This window comes from Siniperca chuatsi, linkage group LG17, assembly GCF_020085105.1.
Source record: "Siniperca chuatsi isolate FFG_IHB_CAS linkage group LG17, ASM2008510v1, whole genome shotgun sequence".
Classification (NCBI taxonomy): Eukaryota; Metazoa; Chordata; class Actinopteri; order Centrarchiformes; family Sinipercidae; genus Siniperca; species Siniperca chuatsi.
The window spans coordinates 6,348,959-6,367,803 of NC_058058.1; the positions used below are offsets into that span (position 1 = coordinate 6,348,959).

General features: G+C 38.5%; 1 protein-coding gene across 1 annotated transcript in view; it reads right to left on the minus strand.

Moving 5' to 3' along the window:
- Nucleotides 1-1,776: 1,776 nt before the first annotated feature.
- Nucleotides 1,777-18,845, minus strand: part of rnf19b (ring finger protein 19B) — a 44,205-nt gene continuing 27,136 nt past the window's right edge. Inside the window, exons 3-10 of the mRNA XM_044171893.1 lie at nt 14,941-15,140; nt 11,590-11,734; nt 11,282-11,444; nt 8,155-8,269; nt 7,631-7,771; nt 7,317-7,506; nt 6,239-6,373; nt 1,777-5,231 (exon numbers count right to left, since the gene is read on the minus strand). Of these exons, the coding sequence (XP_044027828.1) occupies nt 4,790-5,231; nt 6,239-6,373; nt 7,317-7,506; nt 7,631-7,771; nt 8,155-8,269; nt 11,282-11,444; nt 11,590-11,734; nt 14,941-15,140 (1,531 nt within the window). The 3' untranslated portion in view covers nt 1,777-4,789. The remainder of the gene's footprint in view (nt 5,232-6,238; nt 6,374-7,316; nt 7,507-7,630; nt 7,772-8,154; nt 8,270-11,281; nt 11,445-11,589; nt 11,735-14,940; nt 15,141-18,845) is intronic.

The window sequence follows — 18,845 nt, forward strand, 5'->3', positions numbered from 1 at the left end:
ATACTCCTGTGGGTGATTATGTATTTTATCATGTGGGACCCCTGTATATCTAAAACAGGTAATAATGTTCTCCCACCGGTCTATACGCCTCATTCTTCCTGTACCAACATGCTCTTTTATTTTGTATAGATATTTCACTGTCATCCTACTCTTGCAACACCTTTTGCATATTAACTTGAATGAAAATCTTACCTCAGCTGTACTTAGTGGGGCTTGTAAGTCACTGACATACAATTTTCATGACATGTATTTACCTCTTTATTGCCTTCCACACCTAAAGCAAACATTCAAACCATTATTATGTATAATATGTGAAAGATTTCAAATAAAATGTCTGACCAGAATTGTGCTTATCAAATCAGAACCAATTACTATATTATCTGTTTTTGAGGAATTTCTGTTTTAGTTGTTTTAAAATGTTTCCCTTTTTTCTTAACAACCTCTTTTACTTGTTCGTTTTAAGATTTTTTTGTAAATCTATCGACATTTATACATTTAGATGTTTTAGGATTTTGTGCATTTAATTAGAGGTACATTATTTGGACTTTGGAAACTCAATCCAAAAAACATGGATAATGTTTTTACCAGGTATGTGTCTTGTGGACAAATGTGCACACATGTATGTTTAATTTCAACATCAGTGGTGGAGGAAGTATTCAGATCCTTTACTTAAGTAAAAATACAAATACCTCACTGTAAAAATACTCTGTTATAAGTAAAAGTCCTGCACTTAAAATGTTACTTATGTAAAAGTATCTAAGTATAATCAGGAAAATGTCCTTATAGTATCAAAAGTAAAAGTACTATTATATCATTATTATTACTCAGGCATTAATGTAAAAGCAGGATTTTATTGTTGTAGTTGGTTGAGGTGGAGCTTCTTTTTAACTATTTTGTATCGGACTGCAAGTAATGATTATTTCATTATGGATTCATCTGCTGATTATTTTCTCCAGTAATCGATTGATTGTTTGGTTTGTAAAACTTCTGAAAATAGTGAGAAATGCCATCACAATGACCCAGAGCCCAAAGTGACGCCTTCACAATGCTTGTTGTGTCCAACCAACAGTCCAAACCTCAAAATTATTGAAAATAAATTAAAATAATATAATAGAAAAGAAAAGCAGCAAATCTTCACATCTGTGAAGCTGGAACCATGAAATGTTTTTACATGAAAAGTGACCTTTGACCATTATCAGAGTAGTTACCAATTAATTTTCTGTCAATCGACTAATTGTTTCAGCTGTATAAACTGTTGGGTAGTTTAATTTATAATAAAACATCATATTTTGTAAGATCTTCTTAAGTTTTATGTGCAAAAATCCTAATTTGTAAAGGAACTAGTAACTAAAGCTGTCAGATAAACATAGTGAAGTAAAAAGTACAATGTTTCCCTTTGAATTGTGGAGTAGAAACAGAAAGTGAACTCAAGACTCAAGTAAAATACAAGTACCTCGGATTTGTACTTGAGTAAATGTTCTTAGTTACATTCCACCACTGTTCAACACAACACAATGTATATTTTTCCTCAACATACTGCACATTTTAATTTAAAATTTAAAAGCAGCCTAAAGCAACTCGAAATGACGAACCTAAAGTTTTTGTGGAATAATTTTTCTTACTAATGTTTTGCACATTTTCATATTTTTTAGTTTCAGTAGAAATGTTATGAACGATTTCCGTTACTATGCATTTATTAAAAGTGTGTTTGACAGAGAACTAAACAGCTTTTATTTGTTTTTCTCCGACACAGAACAATTAACAACAACTCGATGCTTTGGTGCAACATTAGGTTGTGTTTATTTATTTTTTCCCCAAAGGTCCACAGGTTGTCTTTCACAGTCCTGCATGTACAACGCCACACAGGGCAGGGCTTTAACAGTGACAGGAAATACACAAACAATATAATAACACTTAAATATTGCTATCTATATACTCTAAAACCTTTTCAAATAAGTACAGGACCACCTGTGGTCTTAATGGGGCACTCCATTAACACGCACACTCTGTCCGTGGTACATTCGTGTGTTTTCTCACAGGCAGGCAGGCAGAAACAAGTGATAAGTGCAGACCAAACAAAGCACTGCCAGGTTATATAAGCAGCTAAATCCATAAAGCTACTCTGAGATGAAAAAGGTTCCCAAGTCGATTCCTTGCAGATTAAAGGAAAACCTGGTAGAAAACCTTTTAAAACTGAAGCACAGAGGTGATACAAAGCTAAGAAACAATTCAGGCTAGTGAGTATGATTAAGAAGAGCTTATCGGCATCAATATTTTAAGTGTTTGGCTCCAAAAGTGAAATTGACTATTAAAAGATGATTAGCAAAACATAAACTAGAATAAAATATAAAAATTATACTCTTTGCATCACAAAATTGATAAAAACACCTTGGATGCCCTTAAAATACTGAATGATAAACATGACAAAACATCTATTTTCAAAAATGGTTATATGATGTTTTTGAGCCAAACTCTTCTTTAGTTACATCCAACATAAAAGGCCTTCTGGTAGGTGATTTATTTTGGTTGTACCACAGACTTTTGTATGCAACTGAAATAAAGTCATTCATAGTAAGAGATTATGAATAGCAACAAAACCAAAACAAACAAAAGATAAATACGATGAATTCAGATAAAGTGCACAAGTGCTCATTCAAAAACAAAGTGGGACAAACAAATACATTCATCAGGAGTCCATTCATTCACTCACACACACACACACACACGCACACAGTCGTGTTTCCATCACTTTAGGGGATATTACATTGACTTACATTCAATTCCTTACCCTAACCATGACCACTACTTGCCTAAACCTAACCCTTACCCTAACCTTAAATCAAGTCTTCACCCTAAAATGTATTGATTTACGTTATGGGGACTTTCCATACGGAATATGTCTGTGTAAACAAATTCATGTCCCCAGAACATGAGTAATACCCGTCCCCAAACATACACACACACAACGTTCAAGTGGGTCAGACAGCCAGTTAACACGTCGTAAACCAAAACTAGTCGGGTGTGTGTCGTGTTGGTAGCCAACTGTCAAACACTGGTCCAGTCACATGACACACACCAGAACCACGCAGTGAGAGAGTTCTGACAATAACCAGTGAGCAGCGTCAGGTTGCCAGTCTGAGCTGGAAGTCAAGTGTTAAAAATCGAGCTTCATTGACCAGTTTTCAAAAATGGTCACAAATTACAGCTGAAATAATTAGTTTATTTATCAATTAGTCGAGCGACAAAAAAGTAATCAGCAACTATCATCATTTTTTTAAGCCAAAACATTCTCTGGTTCCAGCTTCACTAATGTAAAGGATTTGTTGTTTTTCTTTGTCATATATGACAGTAAACAGATTATCGTTGGATTGTGGACTGCCAGTCAATTAACTGGAAAATTATAGTGAAAATATTTTCTGACAATTTTATTTTATTCATTTCTTGGACACTGGGCTGAGTCTTTTTGGGCCTCAAACAGTTATTGAAATGAAACCATCTAAAAAGTCAGAGGTTAAATGTCTTTTTGGTGGAACTGCTAACAGCTCATAGACATCTGAAAAATGATGAGGGTACTAAAGCAGAAACGACTAATTGGGAAAATAATTGGCAGATTAATCACTAATGAAAATAAACATTAGTTGCGACCTTAGCATAAATCCAGTCAAACACTGTTTCTGTAACTACAGGGTTTTTTATACACTATAGACAGCAATAAATCACAACTTGTGACCCCATCTGTTACAAAAAAAAAAATTAAACTCATATAAGTTTATACTTATATAAAATTATATTAAATTTCTCAGTTGGTTATTGGTGAAGTGATAAATGAGTGTTTGATGTAAATCTCAGCGCAGAACAGGAGGACAAACCCGTTCTATATGCTGGGCTGTCCTCAACTGTTCAAAATGTCCACAGTGTGAAAAAGTGAACTAAACAGTAGACTTTATAGAATAGAATAAAGTGGCTTCTCCCAGTGCATTTCACCACAGTGCCTTCTGGTCTCGCCACGTCATTGTCAGAACTGAATCACTTATTTCCGTCATTTCGAAACTCATATTTTTTGTCCCCATGTGCATCCTCCCAGTCCCCCTCCTCCTCCTGGAAAATGGAAAAAGTGAGAGTCAAGTGCAGCTTCATCCACTAAAGTAAACTTTAACTTTCACCAGTGTAACAGAAACTTGCTGCCCTTTTAAACCTTTCACACAAGGCATGGCTCATGCAGACTCATGCACACAGCAAATACACTTTCAAGGTCATCTGAATATAAATAGAGGCGAAGAAGAAAATAAAGCCACAATAGTTGAGTATAAAGTCCACATTCATTCACACATTGTTATAAACATCCCCTCCGTCCTCAGCTAACAGCCTTCTCCCTCTGCTGTGCTTGGTGACATTTCATCTTATTTCATAATTTCAATTTAGCAATATTTCTTCTGGAAAATTTGTACCTCTTTTTTCTTTTCTTTTTCTTTTTCTTTTTTTTTTTTTTTTTTTGCTTAAGTAGCCAAGGCATTTTGCACCAAGGAGTAAACATAAATCATCATCTTATAAATCTCAGAGGTAGAACCCTGACAATTTACTCAGTGAGGAGATTGACAGGTAGATAGATAGGACAGACAAAAGTAAACAAACCCTGTCTGTGTTTAAGACGGTGTCTGTGAGTCGCAAAAGCAGCAAACGAGAAATGACCAAAGGAAAAAAAAAGCCATGAAGTAAAGACAGAGAGCTCAAATGTGACTGTTGGGGGATTGGTTCGTTTTTTTGTGCAATCCTGAGAGTTGCTGTTCTCTCAGACATAGAGGATGACGTTGCTGTCTGCGGGACAGTGAAGGCCTTCGGGGTTCAGGGCTCGGCAGGATGAGGCCTGGGGCTGCTGGCCGGCCGCCAGGTGACAGCTTTTCGGGTGAGGAGAGTCACAGTCGTCCGACGTCAGCTCTGCGATGTCGTCTGATTGCGTGTCTGACATCTCCAGGTCACTGCGGATGCTCTCCGGTTGAGCCAGGGTGACGTCTCTGAGACCCTCCCTGATTGATGCTCCAGGCGACAGTCCCAACGCAGAGCCAGACAAAGCTCCGCCCCTTCTGGAGCTGCAGTCCTGAGGCTCCTCCCCTCCTGAGACGGTCGCCATGGCAGCAGAGCCTGGGGGCGGGGTTAGGTCCTCTTCGCTGGTCAGGCAGAGATGGCTGGGTTTGGTCTCGATGTCCACCTGGATCTCCAGGTTGGTGCACTCCCTGAAGAGACGCATGATTTACAACAAGTCAGTCGCAGTGTGATGCTTCTAATGAAGACTCTACCAGAGATAAAGACATCTGTGGACTCAACTGAAATGGCACTACACATAGATGGGGAACTAGACTTGCAGCCGCTCTTCTAGGGTCCACTGGATTATATTTATTCTCAAAGAACAGGAACTTTTTGAGACCAATTGGAAATGTATTTCAAGGATGGATGCTTTGGGCTTTTTGTCAAGATTTGTTTTGAAAAATACGTTTGAAAAATTAGGTTGAAATCGTACAGAATTTTCTGCTTTGTTTTGACAAATGGAGATTCAACCTTTTGAGCCATTGATGTGTTAAGATGGAAGATTATATTAGCTAAAGAATATTTAAAAAGGTGGTTGTTATATAAGGAACCCGGAAACAACCTCAGACGCCTGACACACAAGATAGCCAAAATGAATAAAGCATGGTGTACTGAAGAGTTGTGTGACGTATTTAAAATTTTGATGGGCTTGTACTAAAATCTGCTGAAATCAAATTATTAACTACACAATCATTCAGAAAAATATTCTTATCTTCGGCTTGACAACCATATATTACCATTTTAAAATGGCTTAAATGCTCTTACGCTCTCTTTTCTCTTTTAAAAAACAGGAATATCTATAAGAGGAGGAACAAAGATTTCCTTTAACAGCAGCCACATGCACATACTGCTGTGATGTTGTGATATGGTTTATTTCCTGTTAAGTATCTGCTGAGTAAAGCTGCCACTAATGTAGAGGGGGATTTATGCAGCTTTAGGCATTTCTACAAATGAGACAATGACATGAGATCATGGCATCGACCTGCCAAGTTATCAGATTAGTTCTAATTCTGTTATCTCAATCACATCCAAATCAAATCTGACAGAGCGACGAATCCGCAACTAACAAAACTCAATAAGAAAAGTGAAATTTCAAGAAAAAAACAGCAGAGCAGAGAGAGATAAACGACACCACAGAAGAAGACAAAAGTGTCACCTGTCAGGTAGTGTGTAGGAGGAGATAATGGATCCGGCCATTCCACGGGTGCTGGCACAGTCGCTCCCTGCTCCCAGGCTGCCTGTCTCCCTCTGGGCTGATTCTTTAGCCAGCTCCCCTGCCTGCACCTCAAGCCTGGAAGACAGCAAACACTCATATTAATGAATACCACTGTTCTATCAATAGTTAGCATGAATGAGGAGCAGAAAAACAAAATCATTAATCAACATTTGCACTGCACACAGACCATGACAGAACCATGACATATTTATCATTGGCACTGATTGATGAGTTTTTATTACCTCTGCAAACCGAGGTCATGTTTTCATACCTGTAAGTCAGTTTGTTTTTATGTCCATGAGCAGGACATCTTGATACTTTATAAACAAATGTTCATGCAATTTCATGGACAACTAAGGACCTTCTAATTAGATTTTGTATTTAGATAATTGTATTTAAATATTGTTTTTTGGACACAACTCTGTTGACTTGACTTGATTCCATTTGCTAAAAGTATGTTTGCAGGGTGAAGAAGTCAACTTAAAATACAGCTTGAATGTTCATTCTTGAGTTTGGAAACAGCAGCTGACAAAACAATGTCTCCGCAAAGTCTATTTAATAGCTGTTCTGGGGCTTGTGGTGACATTTTTTTTGACAACTATTGTTTTCAAGGTCAAGAATTTGCTTTTACTTTTAAGCCATCATGGACGAGAAGTCCTTACGGTGCGGTGTGGTACAACTGAAAGCTCCACAACAGCTACTAATTAAAGGAATGATGTCTTTGGGTGAAATAGCGGGCTGGATAATTAAAGAGTGCCTTTAAGTTTAAAAAGAAATAACATTTTAGAGAGAAAAATACTGCCCATTTTAATTTACAGTTAAATCATCCATATTACCATTTCTTAAAACAAGTAAGAATATCTCAGTATGGAAGAAATCAAAATTAATTTTCTTATGAATAACTTTATGAATAACAGCTTTATTAGGATTGAATAGTGAAGAGCGACAGAACAGAGCATAACAGGGAGAGGGGCTCAAACGCAGCAACTCCTGAACTTAAACTTGAGCTTTTCCTCACCTGCTGTACTTGCCGGTGCGGGTTCCCAGGGCGCCACCTGCCAGGGTGTTAAAGTGGGGTGTGTCACCCAGATTCCCAGGGGCCATGGAGAGCCCCTCGCTGGGGGAGGTGGTACTCAGACCGCTGACCGCCCCTTCCAGACTGCTCTCACCAAGGCTCGGGGACTTGAGGGCTCGCCACGCATCTGCCACTACAGAATTAGACAGAGAATATTCTTTATAGTACATATGAAAAGGTGTAATTTGAAGATGTGGTGAGTAACATCGTGCTCCTCCACTTTGCAGGAAATGTTGTTATCAGTGTGGTGTCCTCACCTGTGATTGGACCATCGTCCTCATCAAAGTCAATCCGCACACCTCGTCCCTTCCCTCTGCTGACACCACAACCTCCTCCGCGACACAGAGAAATGGGCACCACACCGTACACGTAGGCCAACATGATGGGCACACCAATACCTGAAAAGGGACGGAAACAGAAATCTTTTACACCTGTTTGGTTGAAGAAAAAAAGAGCAGATAATGTAGAAGATGTAGGTTCATTGTGTCCTTGCATGACTTTCTGTTTGAATTTCTGCTCTGGCTACATATGGCCTGACATGAGGAGTGTAATGTACAATCCCAAAAAAGTTTAAAAATTAAGTAACAAAGAAAGCAAGAAAGAGAAGAGAAAGAAAGCATCTCTAAAATGTGCCATATTTTGTCTGGTTGTAGCTGCCCCTGCCCTTATTCTAGGCTGTGTGTCTGGACACTGATAAACAAACTGTTCTCGGTTTTGCTTTGGACATCAGCCTGAGAGATTCACAGTGCACAATAGATGACGGTCTTGTCGAGATTCTTACCCACGCTGACAGCTGCGATGACCGGGGCGGTGATGATTGACAGGGCCACGCCTCCTGTGATGGCCAGGTTCCTTCTGTGACGAGATGACTTCTTCAGCTCGTAGTGGGCGTGGATCTGCAGCAGAGGGGAGGGAGAGAGATGAGTAAACACACATCTCAAACATGTCAGAGCTAAAGCTGAACTTGGGCAGAGCTGGAGGTTAAAGGGTGGCATAGTTCTGGGGAGATCAGACTTTTGGTGAATTTAAAATGACGAGAACATAAACACAGAAATCTTGTGTCATTGGTAGATGATTCACTTCAGCATAATAAACATAAAGTCATGTTTCTGATGAACAACTCTGTATTCATCCACCATGCAATTGGAGCAGTTTGTTAGTTGTGTTAGTCTTTTATTAAAAATACTTATTATTGAATTAATTAATTATTATTATTAATTATTGAAAGTAATTTCTTTCAAAAATACTGTCAAGACACATACTGTATCATTTCAGATTACTTTATTTATCTTGAAGCATGAACTATCAGGAAAAAATTGATGATTTTGATGTCTATGTTGTCATATAACCAGAAAGTAAAATAAAAATGTATTCTTCTAAAAACTGTTTTAAATGAACAGCGAACAGTCCCTTGCACTGCACCCAGCATTTATATTTCCTTCAGACTCTGTCAAAGCCGTAGCCAGGACTTGTGGAGTCCAAATTCCTCCCAGAAAAGCTTCTGATTATTTACATTTGTGCTGTTTCAAAGCTCTCTGCACACTGCCAGGACTGTAACTTTTCAGGAATGGTAAATCCCACTGTATTTTATGCAAATGTAAAGTATATAAAACATTAGAATCATCCTTAAAAAACCCATAATGTGTAATTTCTGTGTATTTGTAGAGTGTAAACTCCTACTGAGGTTGTTAAAACCCCTAAATTCCCAGAAACAATACCAAGGACATGACCTCTCTGTGTTCAATGGCAGCTATGGCCTAAGACTTAGAAATACTGGTTAGTGGTGACAGTTTCTCAACAAGAACAAACTGTACAATCTACAAATACTCACTAAAACTACCACCAACCACAGGTTTTCACACACAGGCAAAAATAAAAAAGTTCAGATGCGATTCACATAGTAAAAAATAGTGTGATACTACAGAGAGCTTTTCCTGCAGGAATACACACTTACATTTTACACACAGGCCTATTTCTTTTAAACAGCCTTCAAAGCTTCTTTTCAAAGAATAAAATATGTGTCATAACTTCTTATAGTGAAACAAGGCTGCTTCACTTCTCTAGAATTTCCTGGAAAGATGCAGTCATTAATTGTTTGACTAAGACGACTAAAGCTCAGAAACACTTGGGCAGGTTTTAACATGAAGGAAACAAACACAGTGTGCGGGTGAGCTGTTGTGTCTAACTAAGGCTCCAATAAATCTAACTAGTTAAACACTTCCAACATGTCACACTGTGCCAGATCTTCAAACGGATAAAATTCAAATGTGCAGTTTCGCTGTTCTCCACAAGAGAGCGCTACAGTATGTTAGTGCGCAGCAAAAACTCCTACCAAATGCCCATTGTCATTTAATTTCCTTTCTCTTGTAGTTATTTCAAAGACAAACAGCACATGCTATTTTGTCACGAGTAGTTTTGTCTCTAATAATACAACAGCATAACCAACTGCAAAAACATGACAAAGCCATGACACCATCACATTTATGGAGACAAAAGAGGAATTTCAGCCTATCTGCAGCTTTTAAAAAGCCCAGGTTATGAGTTTTGAAGACCCTTTGCTATGTTGTAATATTAATTAGATTTCACACCTATTTAACAGCCAAAATAATGAAACAAACAAAAGGTACAGAAACCCAAGCTGTTTCCAATAGAAGATGTAAAGTTGTGAAGTACAACTGAGGAAAACAAGACACAGGAGAACAGGAAATTCACTATTTCTAGTCCCATTCACTTCATGAATCAATCAATTCATGTCATTTACTTTATTTCAGTCGCTTTAAATTCCATCTCTGCCTCAACTAAATGGCACTGAATCAAAAAGATCTGTCAGTATCTGTCTTATTTCATCGGAACTTCAATGTAAAACTTGCAATAATTGCACATTTCCTCAGGTATTAATTAAAATATAAACAAAACAGACGCTTTAATAACTTCAAGGCCTTAAATTTAGACAATTTGAGACGTTTTAAGGGCCCTAACTTTACCAGAAGTCAGCTATGGGTTCTAAGTGCCAAAGTCTGTCTTTAGGTCAGTGTGACTGTTGATGAATGGAAACTTTGGTGCTCCAAGGAACTGAAAATACTTTCTGTCATTTCTAGAAAACGTTTAACATTGTGCTGAAAATGAGGACAGCATATTGAAACTTAGACAGAAAGGGTTTTCCTTCTGCAATGTCGTAAATTCCAGATAATCACCAGAGGAGGCTTGTGAAAGAATGACTGTGGCAGTGCTGTAAACTATTTGTGTGTGTTGCCACAACTCTGTGGTTTATCACTTCTGGTTTCTGTAGCAGTGTGGATAAAGATATACTGGCCATAACGATAAAAAAAAGTGTTGCTCAGTGTGAAAGACGTTTTAGTTAGCTGCCAACAGGTCGAAAAGATGAAAGGAAACATTTGTTAGTACCAGTATGCACTTCTAATGTTTATAGAATTGTGTAAACATAATGTACCAGATTAAAATTATGAACACATAAATAATGTTTTGTAATGCACCTTATCAGTTCCTCTTAAAAAGTCTCCTCCACATCACCAAAACTTAGACGCTTAATTAAGTTAGATACAAATGCTAGATTTCATGTAAAATCTGTCTTTTGGACCACTTTAAACTGTGTACATTAGGGGTCAATAAGTACTTTAAACATTTGAATCAAACGGCAGCGTTAAACAGAAAATACCACAAACCAGAAGGAAAAAAAAACAATCAACAGTAAACATGATGAAAAACTAACTTGACTGACTAAAAAAAAGCAAAAACCCAAAAAGTTTTTGCTCTTCTATTAAATCTTGAAACCTTGACACAATCATTCAAATGTCAAAGCACTTTACTTCTTTACTTGAGGTTTATTATACTGCTGTAGTAGCTGCAGCTTCTTCCTCTACTGTTGCACTCTAACTCGGGTTTCTCACCTTGCGGCCGACGTAAACAGGGATGCCAATGACCATGGCAGGAACAGCGATGCCTGCAATGAGGGTGATGCCGACTGGAGCTCCAATCAGAGTGCCCAGCTGCCACAAAATCTTCTTCTTCCTGCTCCAAGGCTTCTTCCCCCAGAACGTACAGCCAGATGGACTGATGGAGGGAAACACAGAGGGAGGGATAGTGTAGGAAGGAGGAAGGGAAAACAAAGAGGGAAAGATAGAGGAGAGAAAAGGGAAGAGTTAAGGTTTATAGTTGCATATGTGAAAAAAATAACTGAAATAATAAATGTCAGTACCTGAGGTAGTGCAGGTCGGAGATCTCCTTCATGCAGAGCCAGCAGAACTCACAGCCGCATACGGCGCAGGTCATGTGATTGCAGCTCCCATCATTCATCTTGATGATGTAGGCACCACAGCGAGGGCAGGGCTTGATGTCATCAGCTGGAGGCAGAAAGAAGCACTTAGTGACATCACTCATATCAAGACTTTCGTTGCAGAGTTGAAAGATCAATACCAAGCTCATTTTTGTACCGTAAATCTGAGGCCGGAACTAGAAGCCTGTTAACTCAGCATAGCATAAAGACTAACAGGGTGAGGTCTATGCTAAGTGACCACAAGACTCCAGGAAGTTGTTGTGCCCGGCACATAACCTTTTGTAAAATCACAACTTCTCATTTTTGTACAGAGTAAACAAACGAGATATATGATGCTAATCAGTTAGCTTTAGAGGTGCTGAGGTGGATTTTGTAACGGTTGGACAGAGCCAGGCTAGCTGTTTCCCCCTGTTTCCAGTCTTTATGCTAAGCTAAGCTAACTGGCTGCTGGCTATAGCTTCATATTTATCGGACAGATATGAGAGTGGTCTCGATCTTCTCATATAACTCTCAACAAGAAAGTGAAAGAGTGTATTTCCCAAAATGTTGACAGTACCTGACATCATTAAAGCACCCAACAGCCACCCAACTCACTGTTGAAACTCAGCTGTGAACTCAGCAATTTCAAAACATTAGCAATCAGAATCAGAATCAGAAATACTTTATTGATCCCCGTAGGGAAACTCTTTGTTACAGTAGCTCGCCTTTACGTCAGTGCACACAGGAGAAAGTACTAGCAAACAATAATATATACACTATAAAACACTATAAAAACAGGTCAGAAAATAAATTAAGTATCAGGTGGGTATAAGTATAAGATAAACTAAGTGTGAATGACTCAGAAAGAAATTTTTAGGTCCTTCAACAAAATCGGAGTATATCTTTAAATTCCTCAGGTAATCTCAAATAATATTAAACTCCTGAAACACAAAGCTCTTTGCATTATTCTTCTTTTTATCTGGTTAAAATTCTTACACCATTTAAATTCAAAATAGTAGAAATCCCCAAAATTCCTTGAATGCATAAGCCTCAGTCGAAAAAAAAAAGGTCAAAATATTTTAAAAGTAAGAAAAGCGAAACTCTACAATCATCTCTTTTTTTTCTCTCTTCTGTCGGCAACATAATCAAACCTCATTAGCGTAATGGATTGGACAATTGCAGCCATTTGTCCTCTAATGCATTTTAAAGGAAAGAAAGCCAAGAAAAAAAAAGTCAATTTACTGTGTTTACTGTGCTCTCTGCTCTTTAAAGGGCATTTTGGCATTTTAACTTTAAGAGACTCTGGCAGATCTGGCAGAAGTTTGTGTGTGTGTGTGTGTGTAGTTGTTATTGTTCGTGTACTCTGTATTCTGCTGACACGACTCAACATTCTCTCGTCTCTCTTTCTTCCTCATTTTGTCCCATTCCTCCTCTCTTTCTTCTGCTCACATCTTTCCTCCTGTTATTCCTCCATCTCCATTTCCCTCCCATTTCTTCTTCTCTCTCTCCCTCTGTCTCTGTACATCTGTCTATATCCGGTCGACTAAGCAGCAGGTGTGAACAGACAGACAGACAGGGAGTGGCCTGGAGTTTTTTATGAGTCAGTTTCGGCCTTCTGGATTGATGTCAGCTCTTCTAAATGCTTGGCAAAAAGAGGCAGACTGGAAGTGGTGAATTAAGGACAGACAGACAGAGAAGAATGACTAAGGACACAAATTCAGATGTATGTTTGTATCTATCAGCACTACAACATTTTGGGAAATTTCGCTGTTTTGCTTTCATGCATAGCGTCAGATGTGAAGAATGATACAACTCTCATGTCTGTGCTGTAAACATGAAGCTACAGCCAGGAGGCAGTTAGCTTAGCTTAGCATAAAGACTGGAAACAGGGTGAAACAACTAGCCTTGCTCTGTCCAAAGGTGACAAAATCCACCAGCACCTCTAAAGCTCACTAATTAACACGTTATATCTAGTTTGTTTAATTTGTACACAAACTGAAGTCAGGCCCTGCTTTCAGTCTTTATGCTAAGCTAAGCTAACATCGCCTGGCTGTAGCTTCCAGTGGTGGAAGAAGTACTGAGTAAAAGTACCAATGCAACAGTGTACAAATACTCTGTTACATGTAAAAGTCCTGCATTCAAAATTTTACTTGAGTAGAAGTGCAAAGGTTTTAGCAGCAAAATATACTTAAGGTATCAAAAAGTGCTCATTATGCAGAATGGCCCATTTCAGAATAATATATATTATATACTTGGATTATAATTATTGATGCATTCATGTGTAAGCATCACTTTAATGTTGCAGTTGGTAAAGGTTGGGCTAATTTTATCTACTTTCATCAGAATATCTATCTATCTATCTATCTATCTATCTATCTATCTATCTATCTATCTATCTATCTATCTATCTATCTATCTATCTATCTATCTATCTATCTAACTAGTAACTAAAGCTGTCATATAAATGTAGTGAAGTAAAAACTACAATATTTCCTGCTAAAATGTAGTGGAGTGGAAGTGAATGGAAATACTCAAGTTAAGTACAGGTACCTCAAAATTGTACTTAAGTACAGTACTTGAGTAAATGTACTTGTTTACATTTCACAACTGGTAGCTTCATATTCAGTCATCTCATCTAAATCTTGGCAAGAAATGAAACAGCGTATTTCCCAAAATGTCAAACTACTGCACACACACAACTGCATATTTTGTAAGTGAGTAGCTATTGGCTCAGTGTTAGAATTCATCAAGACATAAAACCAATTAAAATATTTGTGACAAAGGCATTGTGCAATTTTGTCCACAAAGACTACGATAAATAAATCCTTTATTTAAAGTTCCTTTTAGAATTTTAAAATGCTGTATGACAGGATGCAGGGTGCTGCAGTCATGAAACTATCGAGAGGAGAAACTATGATATAAATAGTGTCACATGCTCGGTTGAACCCTGCACGCTTTGCCCAGCGGTGGAAACGCAGGGGAGATGGTACAACAGACGGCAGATGAGTTTGACTCAGCGCTCTGACAGACTGAGGAGGCTGACATGTGAGAAAGACTGGCACACACAGCGAGACGGAGAGGCAGACAGTTCTCAGAGGTGTGAAAAATATTTTCAAGTCGGAAATGCAGAGAGGAGAAGATTTTATCTCTGTTTATGTCTGCACCAAGCACACACACACACACATCTGCACAAAGTGCGTGTGTGTGTGTGTGAGAAACTGTGGTATCCGTGGTCACTTTTGATCCAATCACTCTCCTGATTGGTGTGTTTGTGTGTGTTTTCCAGGTACTTACTGGGTCCCTGGTCCTGTGTGTAGCTGGGTGAGTGGTTGCTGTGGGTGTGCAAGGATTGCGCCCTCTGTTGGCGGGCCGAGTCGCAGGTCTGGTTGGGATGCCAGGCTTGTTTGCAGTGGTAGCAGAACTCAGCACCGCAGCCTTCTCTGCGACACACCAACCTGGGACAGCTGGCACACCCTGAGGCGATGACGGCAAATCTGAGAGGAAGAGACAGACAAAGAGTTGTTGAATGTAGTAACTGAAGAAGTCAAATTATGAAGTCAGAAAAAAGACAACATTTGTTGATTGTTATGAGGCGATAATTGACAATTCTAGAGTATATTAAAGCTTCATTTAGCAACATTTTTTATAGTGAATCAAAAGACTGTGAAATGAGAAAGAGTTGTTAGTGCTACTGATCCCACTGAGAATTAACACCAGTTGGCTGCTCCATATTTTTGAGTCCAAACATCTGCCAGACACCCACATCTAAAACTAAGGGTAGCCACTCACAACTTGTGAGCTCAGCCAAGTTGATTCTACGCTACCTGCACAGCACGAAAACTGGAAAGAGCCAGAGTAAACAACTGATTGATGAACAAAGTCTAGCAAGCCAAAGATATTCCAGTCACATATTTTTTCACTTAAACCAGAGCTAAACACTTTGTGAATTCTTGGCTGACATTGGACAGATGGTAAGAGGAATTCAAAGGGCTGCCAATGTTGCTCAGTTTCTGTTAAATGTATAAGAGTGTGATCACATGTGAATTTATAACAGCAACATTTCAGACCCAATTATATATAGTAGTAGTGTAATAGTCAGTAAATTTTTTTTATCATGTTCACCATCTTAGTTTAGTGTGTTAGCATGCTAACATTAGCTAATTAGCACTAAACAAAAGTACAGCCGAGGCTGATGGGAACGACATTAGTTTTGCAGGTATTTGGTCATAAACCAAAGTACTGGCTAGAGTGAAACTTTGATCTGATGATGGCGCTAGATAAAGAAATTATTCATGTTCAAGTTTTTACAATTCATCCTGAGGGGGATGTGAATGTCAGAACCAAATTTCATGGCAATCTACCTAAATCTAATCTAAATAATTGTTGAGACATTTCACTCAAAACCACAAATGTCAACCTCATAGTGGCGCTCGAGGAAAAGTCAGGGGGTCACCAAAGTCAGTATGAATCATTCTCTGGGCACCATGGATATCTCATGATATTTCATAGCAATCTATCCAACAGTTTTTTTTTTAGATTTTTTTTAGATATTTCCACTTTTTGCTATCATGTTAGCCATAAGAACATGTTAAGATATTATATATCATGGCTGGCTGCTGAGAGTTTTCTGAGTCTTTCTGTCCCCTGGTGGTCAAAAGTTACCTAACCTCTAAACTTATTTAGTTATTTAATTTGACCTTTTTTCAACACCGTATAACAGTATCACATACAGCAGGGGTTCCCAACCACCGAGCCACGGACCGGTACCAAGTCCTGGGTCGTTTAGTACCGGGCCGCAAAAACCCGGAAGCAATGGGCTATGTAATTGCCATATATGTATACTGCATCAACCTTTTTATTACATATCACAAGGCAAATTATCTTCATTTCAAATAAAAAATGTTCAATAAACTGATTTTATTTAAGTAAAAGTTTAAGTATGACAATGAAAACATTTTACTGGTCGGGTCACGTGTGAGGGTCAAAGGTGCGCATGCAGGGCGGGTGGTCACTTTCAGTTAGCTAGCTATTGAGAGAAAAAGTGAAGAAAGAGACTACATTAACAAGTTTCTTTTCCTGGGGCTGCTGAAAAAAGGCCCACGGACAGTGAGGATAATGGAGACACTAAGAAGAAAAAAAAAACAATTCAACCCAAACTATGACGACAGCTACATAATATTTGGTTATATCGCTGCTGGACTGGATGTTAGAAACACGCTGCGCTTGTCACCCAAACACTCGACACCACGCTATGACCACCTTGTCTCCAGAAAACAGGCTCAGGGCTCAGTTTTGAGTTTTGAACTCAAGTTTTGATTCTGTAGTTTAGGTTGCATTATGCTTTTACTATGCTTCATATATCTTAACATGACATTAGTAGTAGATTGCCATCAGGTGTGTATAAACCTAGCCCACGCCGGTCTGTGAAAAATATGACAGCTGCTGTCTGGTCCGTGTAGTCAAAAAAGTTGGAGACCCTTGACATACAGTATGTATTCTGTGTCTGCTTGTTGCAACATTTCCTTGCAACCATATAATGCTGACACTGAGTGAAATATTCAAATCCAAGCCACCAAGTTTGGCAACATATTACATAACTGAGATGTAACTTTAGAAATGCAGCAAACTGTTAACTCAACCAAAGTTTCTAAGAGATGTAGACCTCCAATATGGCCTCTAATAGGTACATTACATAACCTGAAAGCTCTCTGTAGAGAGAGTAGGGAGAGAAGATTTGATCAATGAAGTAATCACTTAGTAACAACATTGAGAGAGGAGGGGAAAGAGACAGGATGAGGTCAATCAATATGGATTTACTGAGAGAGGAGACAGAGAGGAGCAGTGTGTTAACTGTGGCAAGCTGTGTATGGAGTGATGGAGTTATTCTGAGTGGCCTGACACAAAGGTTGCGTTTAGAAACGAGACATTAAAACGGTCGAACCAGCAAATTTGTGTTCAATGTTGACTTGCATTGATGGACCATGTTATGCAGGAGGAGAACAAATCCAGATTACTCTGTTATGGTTTATCTTTTTATTTAGGAAAGTGCAAAAATGTTACTTGGCATGTGATCTAACTTTCCACCAAATTTAATTGTAATTTCTTATGTTTTTGAAATATCCAAACAAACACCAAAAACTCTACTCTGCTGAGGTAAAAACCGACAAAACAAAATTGCAGATTTTTTCTGGTAACTTCATGATGAATACATATTGTCAATGTAACTATACCAGACTAACCATTCTTTTGTTGTGTACTGAAGTTAGGCCAGCACACTTCTAGGCAAATAATGGTAAATATAGCAAAAAGGGTGGCATTTTGTAACAGAAAGGACAAAAAAGGCAATTAAAGAGAGGGAGAGAGACTGAGATAAAAGCTGTCAATCACAGAAGAAATCACAAAGGAGGCAAGTCATCATATGTTGTCACCAAGCTAAGTGGGAGAAAACATGTTGGAGTGATAACAAAATTAGACAGGGATTTTAGCTTTTTTTTGCTTTTTTTGTACCCCGACGAACAAAGATGATGCCAGTTTTCTGTACATTAGTCGGGTGTTCAAGTTATACTATTAAAAGAAAGAAAAGCATGGAAGAAATGATAACATGACAAACTTGTAATTGTTTTGGCACGCCTCCAACACGTCAACCCCAACATGTCCCTCATTACCACCTCTTCAAACGCCATGACAGGCCTGTTCTCGGGACGGAATAAATTAACAGATATCAGAGAAGACAAGAGTTTGCTTTCTCAGGACAAGATGAGACAAGAAGTGGCATTCCAGCAGAGACACTTCACATTGCGTCTGTGGGGATTTAGACTTCCATCTCAAAACACAGATCTGCAAAAAGTAATGATGTAATGATTAAACAAATGCATTTTAAACTAGCCGCAGTGTTTTCAACAGGCCATGGTCAAACACTTAAATAATAGCATAGAACTTTAACCAAGGGAAACACAGAGATGCCAGTTTTGCATTTTTTTCTGCAACATCAGCACTCTGGTTCAAATTTGCCTAAACACAAACCGAACAGCAGAGTTTGAAATGAGTAATGAACAAGCTCTACATGAGAGTCAATTTCTTCATTTCCTTTTTTCAAAAACGCACGCTGACCACCATGTGAAAACCCCATTACCTAAAACCCCATTTTCGTCACTGTTTGGTATTTTCCTGACCTTGACGTTCCCTTTGCTCTTCTGTAT